Genomic DNA, 23,107 nt, shown 5'->3' with positions numbered 1-23,107 from the left:
CACACACACACACACACACACACACACACACACACACACACACACACACACACACACACACACACACACACACACACACACACACAGGCTTGGCTGTGGGAGTTTAGTTGGTCCAGGAAAGGCTGGGACCCCAAAAAGCTGGAGCAGCAGCAAGCAGGAAATACCTGCCTAGTGCCAGAGGTGCTCTGTTGTGACAGCAGCCTGGTGCTCCAGGGCACAGCACGGAGGGGGTCAGTCCTGCTTTGATTCACAGCTGCTATCGCTGTCCTGGGGCGAGTGAGCAGCTCACCTGGAGGGAAGAGCCCTGAGGCAGCCAGCGCTTGGCTTGTACAAACCCAAAGCAGCTCACAGGGGCAGGCCTGGGGTTGCTAGGAGAGATGGTTTGCGTGTTTATTGGCAGTGGGTGACCGTGCGCTGGCTGGTTAATCTGTCCTGCTTTGCGGTGGGTGAGAGCTGATGGCTGTGTCCCAGGAGCTGCTGCTTTATCTCTTCGGGAAGGTGTAGGCCCTGGCTGGCCACGGTGGGGACTGCTGGCTCTAACTCTGCCCTGGCTGAAGTGATGTGCTGCCAGGCTGAGCGAGGTCAGGGTGCTGACACATCCAGGGAAAGCAAATGACATGTCGAAAGCAGCATGGACATTCATCAAGCAGGAGCCGGCTGGTGCAGCAGTGCTCTGGGGAGGGAGGGTTTCTGGGCTCTCCGATGCCTGGGGGCTGTGGGGTTGGCAAGACCCGCGTTTATTAAACTCCCTTTGGCTGGCTAACAAGCTCACTGTGTGCTGCGCAGAGACCGTCTCCTTGCCACCCAGGTGGGACCTGGGGTCCGGACGCTGGCGGAAGATGGTCCCTCCCCAGGTGACACGGGTGTGGTGGGGTTGGCTCCATTCTCCCGCACCGTCCTGGGCTGCACCGCCATGCTCCCTTTCCAAAGTAACAGTCGGCAGTGGGGGCACTCGGTGGTTGGCAGCACTGGCTGGGGCAGCAGGACGGGGTCAGCCAGGGCTGTGCAGAGCACCCGCCCCCCCCCCCGACCCAGTGCCCACCCTGGCAAGGCGCGAGGAGGAGGCTGCAGGGCCCATGCTGTGTGCACCCCAACAGGGGCCCCAGTTGTGCTAATTGACGTGGCCTTGTTGTGAGGGTCTCCCCACCACACCCCACAGTTTAACACTCCTCTAGCGCTACACAGGTTGGGGGCGCCCCAGGGGGCAGAGCAGATCTGCTCCACGGGTGTTTGCAGTGGGCCTGCAGGACCCCTTTGCAATCTGTCTGCACATCCCATCTCTGGGGGCAGGGAGCAGAGCTCTGAACTGGGCACTCACTGTCCCATGTCCAGCCTGAATGGGCCAGGCAGTCACCTTGGCCCCACTGAGAGTTTGTACAAGTCCCCTTCCCCTGAGCTAGCCAGGCCCAGGAAGGGTCCATGGGTGGGAGGGGAGTAAATGGCAGGGGACATGGTTTGTTTTAGACAAACACAAGTATTTGCACCATTGAAACACGTCAAACCAAGGCCCCGGCTGAGAGCGAGCAGGACGGACACGCACACCCTTAGGAGGGACAGGCAGAGTCGGGTTTAGCCCAACTCTGCGCCCCTTGAAATCAGTGGTAAAATTGCCACTGACGCCCAGGGAAAAGTGCTCCCTGAATGCGCCGTCGGCCTCGGTAGTTTGGCTGCTGGTAGCAGCACGGGGCCACGATCCAGGGCCTGTTGCAGTCCAGGCGCTGTGCCAGTGCCTTTGATGGCGGCAGGGTCAGCCTGGCGGGTGAGGAAATAAGCGTGACTGTCCCGTTTATTGCAATTGCAAAGTAACGGCTGGCCCCAGGGCGGGGAGCTCAGTGCGGCCAGCGCGGTCGGTACGTGAATCTGACTGTGGTGCCTGGCGCAGCTCTCACATGCTGAGCTGCATCGGGAAGAGCAGCAGCAACTCAGCTAGTTCGGGCCCTGGCTCCTTAGGAAACCCCTGAAAGCGCTAAGACGAATCCCCTGCAGACTGCACAGTGGGGCCTTTGTGCGTGTTCATATGGCCAGCATTAGCTGGACACGTGAATACCACCATGTCTTTTGCCATCAACAGCTTATTACTGTTTACAATTTGGCAGCCGTTCAAAGCTTGGTCTTATTACCACTGAATCCAGGAGGATTTGGGGGGCGCAGCAGACGCTTAACGACGTTTCATTTTCCCAAGTGGACCATTAATGCCAAACAGCCTTTTGTCCCCTTGCGCAGCCTCAGCCAAAAAGGAAAAGCGCTTCAGCCCATTCATTCGCTCTGGCAGGAGGACAGCCGGGGAAGCACTCTGCCTCCTTGCAACATACCGCCTCATTAGGAAACGCCACTCACATGGCACAGGACCTACGGTGGGGAAAAGGGCCGGCGAGTTTTCTCGTGCTGGTGGCTGGACTGGAGCATTGGGGCTGCATAATATGCACTGCCGTAGACAAAGCAAAACAGGGCAAGGCTTTGCAAAGAGCAGCAAGAATTCCTCGCTCGCACAGAATATTAGTGCTTCCAAGAGCTGTCGAGATGTTCGCTAATTAAGCTGTATCTAATGCTTTGCCTGCAAGAGCAGCGGGACCAGGTACTGCTGATACGTTAGATGATCAGAACGTCCTATAGAAACACGGCAAACGCATCTCCCATGTGTGCTGCAGGTTTGCTTTGTGGGGGCTGACTGCACACAGGAAGGGGAAAGTAGCTCTGTAGGGACCGCCAGCAACCGACCGGACAGGCATCTTCAGGCACCAGGTGGCCCTGCTCTCCTCTGGGCTAGCCTGGCGGGGCCCAGCAGGGCTGCACTCAGACTGGATTTCTTTGTTCAGTGAAGCTCAAGAGCACTAGAAAGTTGGGCTTACCTGGCTGACCTTGTTCTGACCCCACAGCTGCCGGCTTTATCCCTTCTTAACCTTACCTGACTGTTGCTTCACACATGGAAGGCAAGTATGGGGTTGGCAGCGAGGGATTGGGCGCGTGGTACAGGCTTAGTGGCACAGCAGCGCTGCTGGCAAAGGAGAAGCCCCTCGCTGAGCCAGCCTGCCAGCAGAGCTCAGCGCTCGTGAGGCCATTAGGAACCAGGCTGCCTTGGCTGCCAGGCTGGGTCCATTTCCTGACTGCCCACGTGAGTGTGCTCAGTTTTATTCTTAGCCAGTACATCTTTAACTTGGGCTGCAGAGTTACTGTTGAGGCTTCATTTCAGAAGTGACTGGTCAGGACAGGGCAATCCTGCCACCGCAAAGGCAGCGGGGCTGTCGAACGATTTCCAGGGTGTGCAGATCTGCCGAGCGGGCTGGAGGGTGCTGCACTGGTGAAGATGCTGCTGTTTCCGTGGGCTCTGTAGGATTAGCGTGTGAGGCACAGAAAGAGCTCTGGGTCCTAAAGGCAGCTCCCAGCCAGCGCCTTCCATTCATTTCCTCTTTCCCCACTCGGCCCGTTGGCGACTCGGTGGATTTTGGATCCTGGAGGAGGCAGTGCCGCCTGGCTTCCTGCTTTGTGTTTTCTGATATTTGAAAGGCTTGTAGACTTCCAGGCACTGAGTCCAGTGCACAGCAGTGAGGGCCCTTCCTGCCCAGTAACTGTCTGGGGCCGTGCTTATTTTGGGTCCAGGAAGCTAGGATTTAGCTAGGGCGAGAGGGGGTTTTGCCCCTGTGGATATCCCTCGGGGGGGGGGCGGTGCGCCGGGAGCCCCGAGTGCTGTAGAGATGTTAGCTAATTAAGCTGTATCTTGCATGATTTGTATTGTTGTGGTGTTTGGGGGCCCAGTCAAGAACCAGGACCCCGCTGTGCTGCGCTTTAACTACATGTGAGCATCTTTTTAAAGTTCATTTTCCTTGTCTGCTGAGTAATTTGGATGTAGCACTTGGGAGTAGAATCAGCTGCATTTCCGAGGGACAGTGCATGGTAATAGGGACAGACAAGGAAAGGAATTCATGAGCAAGCCCCTGTTCCGGCCTGGGAGGGGGGATACCCCAACCAGCCACCCCAAAGGGAGGTGTTCGGAGGTCACACCTGGGGGCTGGCCCAGCTGGGGCTCGAGGTCATTTCGGAGCGACAGGGAGTCGTCTGCACTGTGGGGCAGGCAGTTGGGGGAACCATCCTCCCGCTTGGCCAGAAGAGCCCTAGGCCCCAGAGCAGGATGATGCTGGGCAGCAGGGCACTGCCTGGCTTCGCCATGCCCACCCCCCATGCAAAGCAAACCCCCGCCTGAGGACCCAGCATGGGTGAGATCCTGAGCCCTTTACCCGCCACAGCCCACTTGGCACCATCTCAGCTCCATGGTGCAGGGGGTTTGGGCCCAGCTGGCACTAGGCGCTAGGCTTAGCCAGAGGCAGGCGTAGGGGAAGCAGCTGCAGGAGTTTGTTGAGAGTTGATGGAGATTCATCCCCAAGTTCAGAGTCCAGGGTGGGCAGGTTCCCCAGGTGATTTCAGACAGATCAGCGAGCGACTTCCCTCCCAGCTGATTCTGGCCGGGGGCTGTACCTGGTTCTTCCAGACGGGCCGCCCCCATGTCACCGGGCCTCAGCTGTTGCAAGCCGGCCCCTGCGGTCCATCAGCAGGCAGAGTGCAGCAGCTCTGTGCTCTGGGGCCTACGCCCACTGCCTCTCACTTTCAGGGTGGGTTTTGACCTCTAGTGCCTCAGGTGCTTGGGAGCTGCCTGCGTGGGCAATGCCTCTCCCCCCTCCCGCTGCAGGGGAGCTCAGCCGCAGCAGCAGGCCTGCAGAGAAGCTGCCCACAGGGCCCCTGACGCTCCCCCAGTTCAAAGTGGCCCAAAGCTGCTGAGCTGCAAGGTGCAGTTCGAGGCCACATCCCCTGGCTCGGGGCTCTGGGGGGCCAGGCCTGGGGTGAGTTTCCTGCGAGTCTCCTCACCACATCCCCTCTTCCTCCTGCCAGGTTCCAAGTCGTTCAATATGATGTCCCCAACCGGTGACAACTCCGAGCTGCTGGCAGAGATCAAGGCTGGGAAGAGCCTCAAGCCGACTCCGCAGACCAAAGGCCTCACCACTGTCTTCTCCGGCAGCGGCCAGGCAGGGGCCAATGTAGGTGACTGCCTGGCCCCGCTCCACTCGGGCCTCGCTCAGCCAATTGTCTTTGCCGGGGGGGAGGGAGCTGGGTTAGGAACCGGATTAACTTTTTAATTAAGGGCGGCAAATTTGATTGGCTGCAATTGTCACAACAAGCTGGAATCCTCAGCAAAATTTAGCATGATCCGCTTTGTGCTGTAAGCAGGGAGCTGCCGGGGAGGGATGCTGGGGGCTGGGAGCCCAGGCGGGAGGGGCACTTTCCACAGGAGACAGCCGCTGCTCCCAGTAATCCCAGGGGCCCATGGAGCCCTGGAGAGTCGTGGGCAGCGATCGTCGCTGGACGGGCTGTGTACTCCAGCACTAAACCCCAGGCAATGGCAGGCCTTCCCCCCCGCAACCCCTGAGCCCGCTCCCCACAGAGCGCTCTGGCCAGGAGTCAATGTAACCTTCCCCCCCGGGGGAGCCGCCGGCCACGGTCCCCCTGCAGAGCACTAGCAATGAAGGTGGGCTCACCCCAGCCACGAGCAGCTGTCCAAATGGGGGCACCAGCCCTCCTAGGGAGCGCTGGGGCGGGGAGTCCCCAAAGCACCCCAGAGCCAGCTTGGCCCCCAGAGGCAGAGCTGCTGTGAGGCTCCCACCTGTACAGGTTCAATGAGTCTGACAGGAAAGAGGCTCCTTTCCCTGGGCTGTGTTGAGCCCTCCTGTCGAACCCTCCTGTGTTGAGCCCTCCTGTTGAGCCCTCTGTGTCTCATGCTGCACCCCGAGGCCCCAGGATCTGCAGTGCCAGGCGCTGTACAAGCACCTAGCGAGAGGCAGGCGCTGCCCCAGAGCACATACAACAGATGCTGGGCGAGGGGAGGAGAATGGCAAAGCTCAGCCCCTCTCCGGAATGGCTCAGACACCTGGAGGAAGGGTCTCGGTCCCCACGGCTGCAGGGGCCGGGCTCCCCTGCACAGAATGTCCTGCACACAGGACTTACTTTGCAATGACAGAGGTGCTGGGACTCAAGCAATTTTTTAACTTTCATAACCTATGCAGCAGGCCCAGAGGTGCCGGGGCTCTGAACCGCCAGGCCCAGAGGTGCCGGGGCTCTGAACCGCCAGGCCCGGAGGCGCCAGGCTCTGAACCGCCAGGCCCGGAGGCGCCAGGCTCTGAACTGCCCAAGCCCGGAGGTGCCAGGGCTCTGAACTGCCCAAGCCCGGAGGCGCCAGGCTCTGAACTGCCAGGCCCGGAGGCGCCGGGGCTCTGAACTGCCCAGGCCCGGAGGCGCCGGGGCTCTGAACTGCCCAGGCCCGGAGGCGCCAGGCTCTGAACTGCCAGGCCCGGAGGCGCCAGGCTCTGAACTGCCCAGGCCCGGAGGCGCCAGGCTCTGAACTGCCAGGCCCGGAGGCGCCAGGCTCTGAACTGCCCAGGCCCGGAGGCGCCAGGCTCTGAACTGCCAGGCCCGGAGGCGCCGGGGCTCTGAACCGCCCAGGCCCGGAGTCGCCGGGGCTCTGAACCGCCCAGGCCCGGAGGCGCTGGGGCTCTGAACCGCCCAGGCCCGGAGGCGCCAGGCTCTGAACTGCCCAGGCCCGGAGGCGCCAGGGCTCAGCCCCAGCAAGGCCTGGCACAAATGAAGCACTGCCAGCATGGGGCAGAGGGGTCCTGGGTAGCGTCTCTCTGAGCGAGTGCCTTCTCAGGTAGCATCTCCCTCATGTCTCTCCTCTTTCTGCCATCCAGCTAGAGACTGCAGCTTCCTCCCTGCCCCCCACGAGGACGCTGACCCCACCAACCACACCCGACGCAGCCTCCGTCCCCAGGGCCACCAGCTCCCCCGAGCCGGTCGTCAACGGCAACTCGCCGCTCATGGCCTCGGTGCAGCCCAGCCAGCTGGACATCGAGGCCCTGATCCCCACGCACGACGAGCAGGGGCGGCCCATCCCTGAGTGGAAGAGGCAGGTGATGGTGCGGAAGCTGCAGATGAAGATTCAGGAAGAGGAAGAGCAAAAGCGCAAGGTAAGAGGGAGGGCGGCCCTCCAAGTGCTGCTGTGCGGTGTGCTGTGACCGTCCCCTGCCGTGTGCTGTGAGGGGGCCAAGGCCGTAAGAGGGGCCGGAGCAGCTGCTCTAACCGCCCTTGGGTTGGACCCGGCGGCTCAGAAAGGGGGACGGGGAACAAGGAACCAGCGAGCCTTGGCCAGCCGGGCTGCACAGGGCAGGATTTGGGTCTCCGGGACAGGTAGAGGAAAACTCCCCCATCCCTCCCAGCCGGCAAAGTGCATTATGGGAGAGGCAATCATCAGGGCTTGGTGCAGCTCAGGTTGGGTCCAGGCAGCAGCTCCTGGCGTTGATAATGCTGAACAAGCTGGAGTCATTATGCGGAACCAGCTAGTAGAGTCGGGCATCCAACAGAGCCTGCGACTTTATCTCAACGGCTACAGGAGAAGCAGACAGCCCAGCGTCTAACCCATAAACCCCCTGTTTAACCCCCGATTTCCCTTGGGCCAATAGGCAGGAGTTCAGAGTTTTTCACTTGCAGAAACTCAGCATTGCCCAGGAAGCAGCTACAGGCTGGCGCGCCAGCACGTCCACTCGCGTAGGGCATTCGTCAGAGAGTGCTGGGATCGGGGGAAGCGTGTCTGACTTGACGGCCTGGCTCCTCCACCCCCAGAAATGAGAAATGAGAGGGGAGGCTCCCAGCTGCTCTGTTGAGTGGCCCAAGGATTCCAGTTAGGTTCAGGTGCCAATGAAGGGATGGGTCATGCCATCCTGGCTCACACCGGGGGGAACTGCTCGGTGAGTACGTCAGTGAGGCTCCGTGCGACAGCGGGAGGCCAAGGTGCACTTGTGCAGGACGGGCTGTGTGTATCCATGCACACCCTGCTGTGCTAGGGCCCAAGCAGCCACACTAGCACTCACGACTGACACACCCAGACAGGCTCTGGTCCTGCCAGGCAGCCAAGGCAGCCCTATAGCAGGAGGAAAGCTCTGTGATGCAAAACCTCCCCAGAGGCAAGCCAAGGCCACAAGCCATCCCAGAGTTCAGTCTTTGCTAAGCTGCTTCTTGAGTGCGGTTCCTCAAGGGCTGCAGAGACAGGATCCATGGAAGGCCAGGCTGGCTGGCATGTCCTGGAGAACCAGAGAGAGCCACATAGGAGCCACCCGCAGCTCAGGGCACGTTAGCATGAGAGAGCCCCAAGTGGAAGGACCATGCAGTCTGGGTGACACCTTTGTCCAAGAGCAGAGGCAAGCAAGCGGCTGCTTTCAGCCCTGCAGAGACGCTTGCTCTCAAGTCAGCCTGGGCTTGTTGTAGAAACCAAATGCAGAGCAAGGTGGGTAAACAGACTGGGCAGAGAGGCCAGGGGAAGCATCAAGGTCAAACCGTATTTAAGACCTTTGCAGACGTGGTGGATTTTTCACAGCATCGTTCCTGATTTTCTCATTAACATGGAAGGTGTTCGGGTACAATGGTGATGTGATGGACACTGTTCCAGACCCTAAGAGAGACCCAGTCACAGAGTGGGTCTATCTGGAGGAGTCCAGCTGGTAGCATGAGCAGCAATATGCCTCCTGGTGAGATGAAAGAACCCTCCCCACAACCAAATGAACATCTGCCTTAGCTGGAGAGACCCCTGGGGGGCTGGGCCCCTCCCTCCACTGCAGTGACATTCCCACCGAAATGTGGTGAGGATTTTCTTTTAGACGCAGTTTGTTAGGGCCGAAGCCCAGTCCCCAATTATTTTCCTTCTGGACGTGCAATATGTGCCTTGTTCACACAGAGGACTTGGCTTCCCTTCAGAAACGTTTGACCCGTTTAGATTTGTGTGTGTGCTGTGGAGAGTTCTGCATGAATTGAAGCATTCTGCATGAGTCTGAGCTCTTTGCAGTGCTCTGGTCAACTCTGAAATGCATTTAAACTGCAGTATTTAGTACACGTGGGGCTATCGACTATGAGCTACGCCTGTCGCTTGAGCTGAAAGCACCATCACGTATCAGCTATTAACAGCTGGTTGAGGGTGCCCGCTCCATCCAAACCAATGATCGCCCAAGCTGGGCATTGTAACAGAGCTGCCATTTTCTACTTTAAAATGAGGACCCAGGGGAGGTTTATAAACGAAACAAAACCCCTCAACTCTCTCATTTCATATGGAGATGATACTGCAGGTTTAAATGTCTTACATGGTCATTCAGTGGTGTAATGAGTGAGCGGTTCCTGGAAGCACCTGCTGCTGTATCCTTCGATCATGAACTAGCAACAACATATTCTCAGCAAAGTTCTCTCTCCAGCCGAGCGTGCACGGTGCAAACAGTGAGGCTCTCTCCTCCAGCCTCATTGCCTCACTCCACTTGCTTTGTATCGGCTGCCTTTGTCTACACCCTCCTGGCTTCTCCTTGCGCTCAGTATTTCCAGCCTGCCCGTTGCCATTACACCACTAAGGACATGTAAAGTCTAGAGCGTGTGCAGAGAAAGGGCAATGTGGAACTCTGTCCTGAGGAAGATGTTTTTTCCCCCCTGCCTTAGCTTGGGACCGGGAGTTACTACAATCATGAAGGCTGGAGGTATTCCCATGCACACAATGGCATTCTGGGACCCTTCGGGCAGCTGATGACTGAGGAGGACATAATCCGCATTGAGAAGCAAATCGAGAGCCTCCAAGTGATGCACAAAGTTCAGAAGGTGGAGACGGAGCTGGAACAGCTAGAGCATGAAATGCAGCAGCTCCTGCCCCTCTCTGCCGCCTTGGCAAAGGAGCATTTCACGGCAAACCCCAAGCGCATGCAAGGCCGAGCCGATGACCTCCCGGCCTGGTGCAGCAAGATCTCCACTCTCCTAAAGAGCATGGCCATCCTCCTGGCTATGCTTGGGGGCAAGGCGGTCAGCCTGGCAGACATGGTGAGCCCCGACACGTCTGAGCACACGGGCCAGGCTGTGAGCACCTTGCCTGAGGCAGCACCACTAAAAGAGGGCCCTGCTAACATCGGGAGATCTCAGTCCTTCAGCTGCACTCGGGAGGAGGTGGAGAAGGAGATCATGCAATATGGTGTGTCAGTGAGGAACCTGAAGGCCAATTATGAGTTGCACATGCTGTGCCAGCTGCCGGAGGCTGTGTCCAGCAGGGTGTACAAGCGGAAGAGGTCCCTGCCTGTGGGAACCATGCCGTATAGCTTCAGCCGAGAGCCCATCCTGGAGGAGGATTATGTAACGAGCAGCGATCTGTTCAATGCCCTAAGCGAAGATGCTGCAGCGGATGGCATAGAGCCTCCCAGTACGCTAGAGCACACTCCCTTGCCCTACTGCGAAGCAGGGCCCCGGCCCTCCAGGGACACAGAGGCACAGAGTGTGGGCACAGAGCCTTTCGGGGAGGCCCTGTTCAGCCCTGACCACCTGACCAGAAGCCTCCCCGTGCAGACGGAGCTGAGCTGCGTGCAGGATTACATCGACATGCGGAAGGAGCGGATCGTCTACCTCTTCCTGGAGCACTGGAAGAAGTGGACGTTCGCCGAGTCGGTTAGCCACACTCGCCCCAAGAGGAAAATGGGTCTCGCCGAAAGGCTTGACCCAGAGTTCAGCAAGGAGCCCAAGGCATATAGCAGCGCCCCAGGCTCCATGGCGACCGGGAAGAAACCCAGCGAGGATGACCGGCTCTTGTACTTCATGAAGCAAAGGCAGGTGGTGGGGAAGCTGATCGCCCACTGGAGAAGCATCATCAGCCAGGTCCCGACACGGCAGATCCGCCGTCTGAGCCGCACCAACATGTTGTACTGGCCCGAGCACTTCCTGCCGCACGTCTGTGGCTCCCCAGTGGAGTACGACAGCCTGACGCTGGACCTCTTCATGCTGGGCTACTTCCAGCTCCTGGAGATGAGCATGAGCCGTGAGGAGAGGAAGTTCCGGCACCTTCTGTGCTACGAGATGTTTGACCGGCTGGGCAGCCACAGCTGGGAGCTCATCCGCCAGTTCCACAAGGTGGTGATGGAGGAGATCGAGGCTGGGAAGCGGGACTGGCTGGATGGCTTCGAAGAGCTCAAACAGGAGTTCTTTGGGGACAGCCTGGAGCCGGAGCAAGCGGCCGCAGTGGAAACAGAGCTCCCAGCAGGAACCCAGCAGCCTCCACCGCTGTTCCATCAGGAATCCTCCCAGAGCTTAGTCAGTGATGCCCCACAGCCCACGCCAGCGCCCGATGAACTGGGCCTAGCCCCTGCCCCTCAGAGCAGGGAGAGCTCCATCCAGCTGGTCTCCGAGCTAGGCGAGTTCAGTAATGAGGACATTTGTCGCTATATAGACCGTAGCTTCTCCTTCTGGAAAGAGAAGGAGGCAGAGATGTTTGATATCTGAGCTGTCCCCAAGCGGTGCCCAGCATACGCTGTATTAGAAGCAGGCGGGGGCATCCGCACCCTCGCCCCACACGGCTCACAAGTCGCAGGGAAAGGCAATCGCATCCTCTTTGAGGCAGGCTGTTGGGCCATCTCATAGAGGGAATTGCTGGATGAGAAGCAGCTCCAGGGACAGCAGGGGACAATCAAACGTGCGCCAGCACCAGAATACTTGACAAGGGCTGCTTTGGCTCAGTTAATTACTTAAGGGACCCGTTGTATTTCCAAGATGAACTGAGCTCCAACAGCTGTCTGAGCCCAAGACAAACCTTTGGGGAGAGACCTGTAATCATTTTATATGATGCCTAGGTGAAGAGCTATAAAACAGAAAAAAGAAGCACATATTCCCTGGCTGCACCCAGTACAGGATTCTACTGTGCAGACTAGGGACTCTGAATAGAAACAAGTTAATGTTCATGTAAGTAGCGTCAGAGGGGCCCCAATCCTGCAGTCGTTACTCAGGCAGAACTCCCATGGGCTTCAGCAGCGCCAGTGACCTCAATGGCAGTTTGGTTTGCATAAGGACGGCAGGATTAGTCCCAGAGTCTGCGTTGTTTTGTTGAATCCTGAATTCCCTACATGGACAGTCTCAACAGAAGCAGCAAAGAATCCTGTGGCACCTTATAGACTAACAGACGTCCTCTTCTTTCTCAAGTGAAGCTTCTTGCGCAGCCGATGCTCCCTGCTGGCTGAACTGACCAGGGTGCGGCTGTAACCAGGTGTCCCATGAAGTTGTGGCTGTTGAGGTTTCTGTAGGCGATGGTCCATGGATTTTCCTCTCGAGCAGTGTGTACATTTGCGGGAGTCCTGCATTAGCTGGAGGAAGAGCTAATCCCCGACAAACGTACAGTGACACAAGCTGTCTCCAGTTTTCTGCATTTTGCAGACACATCTTTAGCTAAATGTTTCCCGTAGCGGGGGAGCCAGTGATTTGGGAGTAGGAACTGGTATGAGCAGCTCCATCCTTCCTCTGGCGAGGTGGAGGAATGCGCCACAGTGCCCTGGGTCCATACTGAGCACAGGCTGAGTGCTGTACTAATTGGTCTCACAGTGCATGGTTCTGCAACCAGATTAGCAATTCTGTAGCATGTTAAAGCCGTGTGGAGAATTCCCTTTGATGCTGTGTGCTTTCAAACTACAGACCACTTGGCCCACGCTGGTCTTTGAAGATTCCCAAGTCTGTTGCTTGCCCTAGTGGAATGTGCATGGCTTGGAATGGAGATAGGACCAGAGGGTTTACTGTATAGACATTTGGAAATGAGGTTTGCTTTACAATGGGGGGAGGGTGTGTGTGTGTGCACACTTCCCTAACACTGCTTGTGACGCTGAAGGAATAAAGCTCTCTGCTCTCAGAAGGGAGTGTCGAGGCTGGTTCAATGGGATTTGGTGCCCTCGACACCTTGCTCTGGGGCACTGGCTGCTCCAAGCCCAGTGTCCTGCAAACACCCAAGGAATAGGGCCAGTAAGCTCTCTTACCAGCTGCATATTTGACCTGGCGAATGTGGCCTGAAGCCCAATGTCCAGCGCCCAGCGTGGCTCCCGCAGCATCAAAACAGTCAGAAAAAGGTGGGGGGTGTAGCTGTAGGTGTGCCAAGCCAAGCCTGCCCCCCTGCCCGTTCCCAGCAGCAGGAAAGCCCTGCAGGCCGGCGCTCTTGCACTGTCGAGCAGCAGGTAGGCTTGGTGCCGAGAGCTAATGGGAGGTTGTGCGGGCAGCCCTGTGTCTGACAAGCCTCACTTCTGCTAACACTGGGCTGTTGGAGCTCCCAGCCGGGGAGTAGCCCTGAGGGTTCAAGCTTCCATGGGCCAGTAATCAAGCTAGACAGCAGGGAGGAGTGGGCCAAGCTTGGGGTGTGGGGAAACGTCCATCTGGCATAGCCCTGTGGGCCCGATCCTGCTGCCAGTGGTTTTGGTGGTGGCAGGGTTGGGCCCCGTCTCATGGAGACACACAGATGAAATCAGAACCAGCCCGAATGCTGCCCCCAGCTCTGAGCAGGCAGGGCAGGATGTATTGGACTCTATCTCGATCATCGTCACATTTCACGGCCTGGTCTATTGCCAAGCCGGGTTCCAAAACCCACTGTGACACGAGAGGGGCTGTTCTCCCAGCACAAGCCAGGAATGATCCAAGCGCTCGCTCCGCCGACCAAGAGGGGCTGACAGCCTCTTAGCTAGCCCATGAGAGTCGCTCTTCGTAACCAAGCCAGGCGTTGGACAGCAGCAGAGACGTGCTACGGAGGGTCCCGCCAGGTCACAGCCCCAACCCTGCCCGGGAAGCAGGGGCTAGTGCAGGCCAGAGCTCACGGCCTCGTCTCCCCCTGCTGCACATGAAAGCGGAGGCACTCGGTGGCGAGGGACGGGTCCTGCGTGCGTCTCTTTACAAAGCTAGAGAACCGGCTCCTCGGCAGCCATCAAGCAACCTGGGAAAGGGGAGTTACGGGAAGGTTTGCTCACTCCACAGGTGCTGCCTCTGCTGTGTGGTGCTGGTGATTAGTCAGGACACGTAACCCAACCTGGACGTCCCCCGTGGCGTTAATCCTGCCCAAGAGCTCTGGGGTAGCCTGCGTTGCTGTCAGACTGTCCTGGAGCCATTGGTCGAGCTGTCTGCCTGTAGCCAAATGTGCTTGTCCCACACCAGACCTGGGTCGTTCTTTCAGTCTTAGGGGAGTGGTTGGGTTGGGGGATCAGTGATCGGCTGCAGGGAAATAGGCCTCTGCCCCCCACGCTAGGTCCCACTGCTGGGATGGAGAGCAGGCCTGGCCCTGCCTGTTCAGATCTAGCTCTGGAAGTAAAGGCTGAGACAGTCCTGTTGGCTGTCGCTTTGGTGGCCCGGGGGAGGCTGGTGCTTTTAGTCCCATTCCCTCATCAAACACTAAAATAGCATCCCCTGGGCTAGCACTAATGGGCAAAGCCACCAGAGGAAGGATGCTGAACTAACCTCTCCCGTCTCGAAGGGGCTCTCCAGGGCAGGGTGAGGCAGAGGGCTGGGGACAGCACGGGGGGGCCTTGCACTGGCTACTGCCTATGCTGGACCAGTTTGGTCATGGCCATGCGTGAGCTCCCTGCCGAGCAGTGCTGGGATCAGCCATCAGCCGGCCTGCAGCAATCGTCCACCGCTCGTCCTGTGTCATCTGGCGCGAGTTCACTGAGTCACACAACCCGTCCCCTGCCGTGGGCCCGAGAGATGCCCCCGGCTGTGCCTGAGAACTGTCCTAGCAAGCTGGACGGAGGGACTGCGGACACAGCTCACACAGCAATGGAGAGCGTGCGGGGAACACTGGAGCGATTATTTGTGAAAAGGCCCAGCCAGCAGAGGAGCCCAGGGTCTAGCTAGCCAGAAGCAGGGCATGTGTCTGCCCCTCCAGGCGGTGCCATTTCTACTTTGCTCTTAGACAGGCCCTAGGCAGTACAAACAACCCTCCAGCTCCTTCTAGGCAGCAACCTCTGCTGACTGCGGAGCCCAGGCCCCCCTCAGCACGAAGTCTCTTGGGAATTTCCGCCCTTCAGCACAAGTGGAGCATTGAGCTCCTGCCCCTTGTATAACTGCCCTGCTAAGCTCTGGCCAGCCCAGGGTACCAGGAGCTACCCAAGGGTCCCTCCTCTCCAGCCAAGCCGCTCAGCTGAGGAGAGTTCTGCTGACTTTTGGCCAGGTGGGGGTGCATGTGTTAGCGGGGCCTGGCCCTCCCAGAGCTGTCTGACTCTAGCCACAGCCACTCTCTGCTCAGGGCTTGCTGCATCGGGGCAATGGTGGTGCCATGTGCTCCATTGCTCTGTTCCCTGGGGTGAGCTGCACACCCTCCTTTCTGGGGGGCAACGACCCGTTCTTTGTAACCTTCCACGTGTCCTCAGGGTTCTCCCCTGTCCTTGGCACCTCTGCCTTTGCCCGCAGCCTCTTGGGTCAAAACTCCCCCAGACGCCACACGGCCACCTGAGAGCCACGGAATTCCCCCTCCCCCTTTGGCAGTCCTGCCCGATCGACCTGCCGTCTCCCCTCTTCGCTGCTTGGGCTGGTCCAGCTCCAAAGGGCTGGTAGGTGAGACATGTCCTCCAGCCTAGCGCTCCTGTCCCTGCTGCCCTCCCTCCAGCTCTGCTCACGGGCCTCCTTAATGCCTTTTCCTGTTTTACAGGAGAAGGAAGAAGAAGCCCGCTTGGCCACCATGCCAGCCTGGAGACGAGAGATCCTGCGGAAGAAGATGGAAGAGGAAAGGTGAGTTGTCCCTGAGCTGGGCCATGATGGTGGCTGCCCGATAGCTGTGCCGCTGGGAGCTAATTGTATTTTCTTTCTCCTTGTTTTCACAGAGAGCAAAAACGGTGAGTCCTGCTTCTCCATTTACTTCTCAAGTAGCCTAAGAACCTAGTACGTTCACTCCTGGCCAGGCCTTTGTACCCCGGCAGGGCCGGGCGAAGCAGGCTTGTGTGCTTTGCTTATACCCTCGCTCCACACCGACCCGTTCAGTGTCAGGCGACTGAGCTTTGCAACCAACACTCCCATGTTTGTTTTGTTTCTAAACAGAAAAGAGCAAGAAAAATTGAAGCGAGAGGAGGAGGAGAAGGAGAAAGCGCAGTCAGAAAAACTAAGGACTCTTGGGTACGATGAAACAAAACTAGCCCCCTGGCAAAGGCAAATCATCCTCAAGAAGGGGGATATAGCAAAGCATTAGGCGCTTAATATTCCGTCTCTCCTCTTGTGAATTTAAGAACCTTCTTCCTTAACGTGAGCTGTTCAGTAGGTCAAGGAGGGGCCAGCTGCTCTGTCCCACTGCAGACACTACCAGCTGAAAAGTCATTTACTACTTAATGGCCCAGTGTCCATCCCTCTAATGAAATAAATGCAGTAAGTGTAACCACTAACATAGCGCAGAGAACTCTGTCCCTGGCTAGCAACGCCCTGGTGTTCCGCGTCCATAAACAACTTAGCTTGGCAGAGTTTTAGGGCATGGGAAAGGTTTTCAAAATTGGAACTCACACGTGAAACCAAGTCAGTGAGTAGCTGTGTATGGGATCAAAAGAAACTCCTCCCTGGCTGTAAATATGGTCGATGCTGTAGACTGTTCTGTTCCACGTAAAACCTTCCCTCCACCTTAATACTGAACAGCATCCCTGTAAGTGTCTCCTTGCCCAGGCCTTCCACTCCCTGTCAGTCATTTGTTTACCATAAAATATACTTTTACCAGTCCTAGTGGAGATCCTACAAGGCTATGCAGACAAGCTGAAGGTGGGTTTATGAATGTTGTGTATATAGAGTCAGTTGCTACTACTATCTGTTCCGTTGGTGCCCTGTAGATGCTGGCATATAGACCATGCTTGGGTGTCATCTTCATTTTGCAAAATGGACATTTTGAAAGAAAATGTGCGGTTAAAACCAGTTCTGTGCCCCTGCTGGGCTGACGCGAGCCGTTTCTTCAGCTGCCATATTACGTCTAGCCCCTGCTCCTGCACCGGCACCATTGCCATGGGGGGGGGGGGGGCGGGGGTGTCGTTCTGTTTTCTATATGTTTTTGTCACGTGTTTCCTGGAGCTTCTAGAGGGAGATTTTCAGCTTGTTTCTGACCTAGAACTTCTATGTCTTCACCAATAAAACACTAACCACCTCCAGGCGTTTCCTGTTCCCTCCTGTGGCCCCCTCTCGCCCCCCCACACAAGGAGCCCCGTCCACTCAGCCCAGGCAACCCAAGCACCTGCCGGTTGTGCACTGGGTGCCCTGTGCACTTAGCACCCCCCCCAGCTGGCTGTACCTCACGGCTTCCCCCAGCAGCCCCTCGCCCATCGCTCCCAGTGCCGGAGCATCAGCCTGCGGGAGCAGGGGCAGTGCAGGCAGGGTGTCCTCCCCACTGCCCTGGGGCCCTGCGCCTGGGGCAGCGCCTCCCCCCGCAGGGAATGGGGGAGGCCGGGTGTGACGCCCTGGGGCTCCCCTGCATCCCTACTGGGCCTGCCTGGGCGCTGCCCCCTGCGGTCTCAGAGCACGGGCCAGACGCAGTCGCGGGCAAGAGGCTGCAGAGGGTGGCCAGGAAACTGCTTCTCCCACCTCACTCCAAGGCTTCCTGGCTGGGCCCAGCTCTCCTCCAGCCACCGCCTCCCCGACATCCACTCTACTGGCCCCGCCCAACCCTCCCTCCCCACCACTGGGCTCTGCCCCCTGCCCCGACCCTCCCTCCCCACCACTGGGCTCTGGCCCCTGCCCCGACCCTCCCTCCCCACCACTGGGCTCTGCCCCCTGCCCCGACCCTCCCTCCCCACCACTGGGCTCTGCCCCCTTCCCAACCCTCCCTCCCCACCACTGGGCTCTGCCCCCTTCCCAACCCTCCCTCCCCACCACTGGGCTCTGGCCCCTTCCCCGACCCTCCCTCCCCACCACTGGGCTCTGCCCCCTTCCCCGACCCTCCCTCCCCACCACTGGGCTCTGCCCCCTTCCCAACCCTCCCTCCCCACCACTGGGCTCTGGCCCCTTCCCCGACCCTCCCTCCCCACCACTGGGCTCTGGCCCCTTCCCGACCCTCCCTCCCCACCACTGGGCTCTGCCCCCTTCCCCGACCCTCCCTCCCCACCACTGGGCTCTGCCCCCTTCCCAACCCTCCCTCCCCACCACTGGGCTCTGGCCCCTTCCCCGACCCTCCCTCCCCACCACTGGGCTCTGGCCCCTTCCCCGACCCTCCCTCCCCACCACTGGGCTCTGGCCCCTTCCCCGACCCTCCCTCCCCACCACTGGGCTCTGGCCCCTGCCCCGACCCTCCCTCCCCACCACTGGGCTCTGGCCCCTTCCCCGACCCTCCCTCCCCACCACTGGGCTCTGGCCCCTGCCCCGACCCTCCCTCCCCACCACTGGGCTCTGCCCCCTGCCCCGACCCTCCCTCCCCACCACTGGGCTCTGGCCCCTGCCCCGACCCTCCCTCCCCACCACTGGGCTCTGCCCCTTTCCCTTCCCTCCCTCCCCACCACTGGGCTCTGCCCCGTGCCCAACCCTCCCTCCCCACCACTGGGCTCTGGCCCCTGCCCCGACCCTCCCTCCCCACCACTGGGCTCTGCCCCCTTCCCAACCCTCCCTCCCCACCACTTGGCTCTGTCCCCTGCCCCGACCCTCCCTCCCCACCACTGGGCTCTGCCCCCTTCCCAACCCTCCCTCCCCACCACTGGGCTCTGGCCCCTGCCCCGACCCTCCCTCCCCACCACTGGGCTCTGGCCCCTGCCCCCGACCCTCCCTCCCCACCACTGGGCTCTGGCCCCTTCGCCCAACCCTCCCTCCCCACCCACCACTGGGCTCTGCCCCCTGCCCCGACCCTCCCTCCCCACCACTGGGCTCTGGCCCCTGCCCCGACCCTCCCTCCCCACCACTGGGCTCTGCCCCCTTCCCAACCCTCCCTCCCCACCACTGGGCTCTGGCCCCTCCCCAACCCTCCCTCCCCACCACTGGGCTCTGGCCCCTTCCCAACCCTCCCTCCCCACCACTGGGCTCTGGCCCCTGCCCCGACCCTCCCTCCCCACCACTGGGCTCTGGCCCCTGCCCCCGACCCTCCCTCCCCACCACTGGGCTCTGGCCCCTTCCCAACCCTCCCTCCCCACCACTGGGCTCTGGCCCCTTCGCCCAATCCTCCCTCCCCACCACTGGGCTCTGGCCCCTTCCCCGACCCTCCCTCCCCACCACTGGGCTCTGCCCCCTTCCCCGACCCTCCCTCCCCACCACTGGGCTCTGGCCCCTCCCCCGACCCTCCCTCCCCACCACTGGGCTCTGGCCCCTTCCCCGACCCTCCCTCCCCACCACTGGGCTCTGGCCCCTGCCCCGACCCTCCCTCCCCACCACTGGGCTCTGGCCCCTCCCCTGACCCTCCCTCCCCACCACTGGGCTCTGCCCCCTTCCCAACCCTCCCTCCCCACCACTGGGCTCTGGCCCCTGCCCCCGACCCTCCCTCCCCACCACTGGGCTCTGCCCCCTTCCCAACCCTCCCTCCCCACCACTGGGCTCTGCCCCCTCCCCCGACCCTCCCTCCCCACCACTGGGCTCTGGCCCCTTCCCCGACCCTCCCTCCCCACCACTGGGCTCTGGCCCCTGCCCCCGACCCTCCCTCCCCACCACTGGGCTCTGGCCCCGCCAACCCTCCCTCCCCACCACTGGGCTCTGGCCCCTTCCCAACCCTCCCTCCCCACCACTGGGCTCTGGCCCCTCCCCCGACCCTCCCTCCCCACCACTGGGCTCTGGCCCCTTCCCCGACCCTCCCTCCCCACCACTGGGCTCTGGCCCCTGCCTCCGGCTCGACCCTCCCTCCCCACCACTGGGCTCTGGCCCCTGCCCCGACCCTCCCTCCCCACCACTGGGCTCTGGCCCCTTCCCCGACCCTCCCTCCCCACCACTGGGCTCTGCCCCCTTCCCCGACCCTCCCTCCCCACCACTGGGCTCTGCCCCCTTCCCCGACCCTCGCTCCCCACCACTGGGCTCTGGCCCCTCCCCCGACCCTCCCTCCCCACCACTGGGCTCTGGCCCCTTCCCCGACCCTCCCTCCCCACCACTGGGCTCTGGCCCCTGCCCCGACCCTCCCTCCCCACCACTGGGCTCTGGCCCCTCCCCTGACCCTCCCTCCCCACCACTGGGCTCTGCCCCCTTCCCAACCCTCCCTCCCCACCACTGGGCTCTGGCCCCTGCCCCCGACCCTCCCTCCCCACCACTGGGCTCTGCCCCCTTCCCAACCCTCCCTCCCCACCACTGGGCTCTGCCCCCTCCCCCGACCCTCCCTCCCCACCACTGGGCTCTGGCCCCTTCCCCGACCCTCCCTCCCCACCACTGGGCTCTGGCCCCTGCCCCCGACCCTCCCTCCCCACCACTGGGCTCTGGCCCCGCCAACCCTCCCTCCCCACCACTGGGCTCTGGCCCCTTCCCAACCCTCCCTCCCCACCACTGGGCTCTGGCCCCTCCCCCGACCCTCCCTCCCCACCACTGGGCTCTGGCCCCTTCCCCGACCCTCCCTCCCCACCACTGGGCTCTGGCCCCTGCCTCCGGCTCGACCCTCCCTCCCCACCACTGGGCTCTGGCCCCTTCCCCGACCCTCCCTCCCCACCACTGGGCTCTGGCCCCTGCCCCCGGCTCGACCCTCCCTCCCCACCACTGGGCTCTGGCCCCTTCCCCGACCCTCCCTCCCCACCACTGGGCTCTGGCCCCTGCCCCGACCCTCCCTCCCCACCACTGGGCTCTGGCCCCTTCCCCGACCCTCCCTCCCCACCACTGGGCTCTGGCCCCTGCCCCCGGCTCGACCTTCCCTCCCCACCACTGGGCTCTGGCCCCTTCCCCGACCCTCCCTCCCCACCACTGGGCTCTGCCCCTGCCCCGACCCTCCCTCCCCACCACTGGGCTCTGGCCCCTTCCCAACCCTCCCTCCCCACCACTGGGCTCTGCCCCCTTCCCAACCCTCCCTTCCCCGCACTCCTCTGGCTTTCCAGGCCCATGCCCACCAAACCTCACCCCCCCCACCCCCACCCCCTCACTGTGGGTCTGGGCCCTGCCTTCCAAGCCCCGGGCTCCGGTCAGTGGGTCTGTGCTTAGTCAGGCACCCTGGGCAGGGTGGGGAGCCCCCACTAGCTGGTAACCCTGCAGCCAGCCTGAGCGTGGGCGCCAGCCCTGTCAGGCCACGGGGACTTTCCATGCCCGGTGCGGGGCTGCCTGAGTAGCCTGCCCAGTGAGTCACAGGCTGTCACGGCCCCTGCCGGCTGGGCACTGGTTTGCTTTCAGGAAGGAGGCACCAGACATCCATTAATACTCTTCCCCCTCCTGTCCCCGGGCCTGGGCAGCTTCCAGCGGGTCACTTCCAGGCCCGAGGTGAGTGCACAGGGCCCCAGCGGCAGGGGCTGCACACCCCCCCCCGCCCCCCGGGGAAAGCACAGAGCAGCAACGCAGGGAGGGCTGAGCTGCCCCTGGCCAGGAGCAGGGCTGGGCGGGGGGGGGGGGCGGGGGTCAGTTCTGCTTTCAGTTTGGTCACATCCAAGACTTAAGTCAGCCCCCAAGAGTCATTCCATGGTGAGGGCAGGAGCAAACGGCCAGGGGCAGGACTCTTCCCGCACAGCCCGGCTGGGGCAGGCCTGCCCCGTCTCCAGGGAATTGCCTGGGCACAGGACACCCCCTGACCTCCGCCCAGTTCCTTGATTTTACCTTCTGTAGATGTGGATTTTCTCTGGTGATGAACGTGCAGTGCTGGGTGCAGATTCCCAGCGCCAGCCGGCTCCCCACGGGCTGCACAAAGCCGCCTCAGAACCACACACCTGCTGAGGCTAACGCAGCTCGGCAGCAAAGGCCGGGCCCACCAGCTGTAAAACTGGTGCTCTCGAAGTACAGACTCTGGGAGAGGCGACAAGGGCCAGGACTTTGCTCTGCTACACACACAACCTCGAGTCAGCTCCCACGGGGGTACCCAGCCTTCTGGTTCCGATGGCATCTGCCCCTGCCACAGACTCCTTCCAGCAGGCACCATCCTTTGCACTCCTGCCTCTCTCTGGTTAGCGACCCAAAAGCCAAGTGGGGGCGAGAGCAGGCCCTAGGCGACCCCAGGAAGTGGGTTTGAATTGCTCTGAGCCAGCTTGCTAAACTCATTAAGAGCAGCCCAGAAATGAGTCTAGTTCATTTAACAGGAATTAGTTAACAAATATTATCATTAGCTAACCACTAACAAGATTAGCCACAGGCATTGACATCAGCCTAGCCCTCTGGACTGGCTTTCACGTGCCCCCAGCATCCCCTGGGTGCCTTAGTCCAGGAGGTATTTGGGACTCTCCAGAGATAAGAGATTGGGAGCAGCTGCTTCGCCCCAAGCTCAGGGGCCTCCAGCCCCTCCCAGAAGAAAAGCCACTCCTGAGACTGAGCAACACCACACTGATTTATTGTCAGTTACCGACACGGGGAAGAGCCCTGCCCCCGACCCAGTCACCCCAGAAACAGCTCTGCCGTCCCTTGCGTGCGCATTGCAGAGCCCCCGTCGACACGCAGCCACAGCCTGCGGCCAGGCGCCGTGCTCCCAGGCCCAGCTGGAGCAGAGAGACTCGCTCAGGAAGGTGCTGGCTGCTCCTCCCTCTCCGTACACTGAGCCAGGGATCACTGAAGTCCCTAGACTAGGAGCTGGGGCACCAACGGTCTGACCTCAGTGACGCTGAGCATCTCCAACTCCCCTGGGGCTCAGCACCACCTGCCCCCACCACAAACACCTGTTGTCAGGGACCCTCCCCCTAGCAGGGAACCAGGCAGGGCTTCCCAGCAGGAGGGCTGAGCCCCGTTTCGCTCACGAAGCAGCGGCAGTGGGTGTGACGTAACCGATTCTGATCAGTTTCTTCAAGGCAACGTGGGGTATAAATAAGGTACGAACCCGCCACCTCTCCTCAGGTAGCTGGGGGAGCCCCCCGCTCCGAAGAGGCACCGTCCCGTTGCAGCACGAGAACAGAACAGGTCTGCCCCTGCTACCGCAGGACAGAGCCAGCAATACAAATAAGTGACATAAAATGTCTACCGACGCTAAGTAACAATACTTAGTGGTACAGTGCTCCCATCGCCCCAAGCAGCGCGGCCCCAGCCCTCCCCAGGGGGCTGCTGGACTAAGCCATTCGCAGCTGAGCTGGCCACAGGGGACTGGAAAACCTCCCCCCACCTGGGGCCAGCAGAGGCCCCAGGTGGCAGTAATGGAGCCAGGCTGCTTTTAAAGGCTCCCATGTGATGGGTGAATCTTGTAGCTAGCCAGCAAGGCAGGTCTCCTGGGCCGTGCCACCCAGCCTCCCTCCCCTTT

General features: G+C 60.8%; 2 protein-coding genes across 6 annotated transcripts in view; both read left to right on the top strand.

Annotated features, from left to right (window-relative positions):
- The window catches only part of ESPN (espin), a 79,151-nt gene extending 62,185 nt beyond the window's left edge, over positions 1-16,966 (top strand). For 3 of the 5 annotated variants that reach the window (XM_044996399.1, XM_044996401.1, XM_044996403.1), the window contains exons 10-14: positions 4,882-5,027; positions 6,732-7,007; positions 15,488-15,567; positions 15,660-15,671; positions 15,874-16,965. In XM_044996399.1, the coding sequence (XP_044852334.1) occupies positions 4,882-5,027; positions 6,732-7,007; positions 15,488-15,567; positions 15,660-15,671; positions 15,874-16,021 (662 nt within the window). In that variant the 3' untranslated portion in view covers positions 16,022-16,965. Of the gene's footprint in view, positions 1-4,881; positions 5,028-6,731; positions 7,008-15,487; positions 15,568-15,659; positions 15,672-15,873 lie in introns of all 5 variants that reach the window. The other 2 variants (XM_044996400.1, XM_044996402.1) reach the window with 2 other exon arrangements.
- LOC123354387 (espin-like protein) lies at positions 7,014-11,954 on the top strand. The gene has a single exon (XM_044996404.1). It carries the CDS (start codon positions 9,595-9,597, stop codon positions 11,323-11,325), a length of 1,731 nt encoding a protein of 576 aa, XP_044852339.1. The 5' UTR covers positions 7,014-9,594; the 3' UTR covers positions 11,326-11,954.
- Positions 16,967-23,107: the final 6,141 nt, after the last annotated feature.

This window comes from Mauremys mutica, chromosome 21 (assembly GCF_020497125.1).
Source record: "Mauremys mutica isolate MM-2020 ecotype Southern chromosome 21, ASM2049712v1, whole genome shotgun sequence".
In the NCBI taxonomy this organism is placed as follows: Eukaryota; Metazoa; Chordata; order Testudines; family Geoemydidae; genus Mauremys; species Mauremys mutica.
This window is presented reverse-complemented; position numbering and strand designations above follow the sequence as displayed.

What these genes read in the sequence shown, in the direction of transcription:
- LOC123354387 (XM_044996404.1), top strand. Translation starts at nt 9,595, where the DNA reads ATGACTGAGGAGGACATAATCCGCATTGAGAAGCAAATCGAGAGCCTC.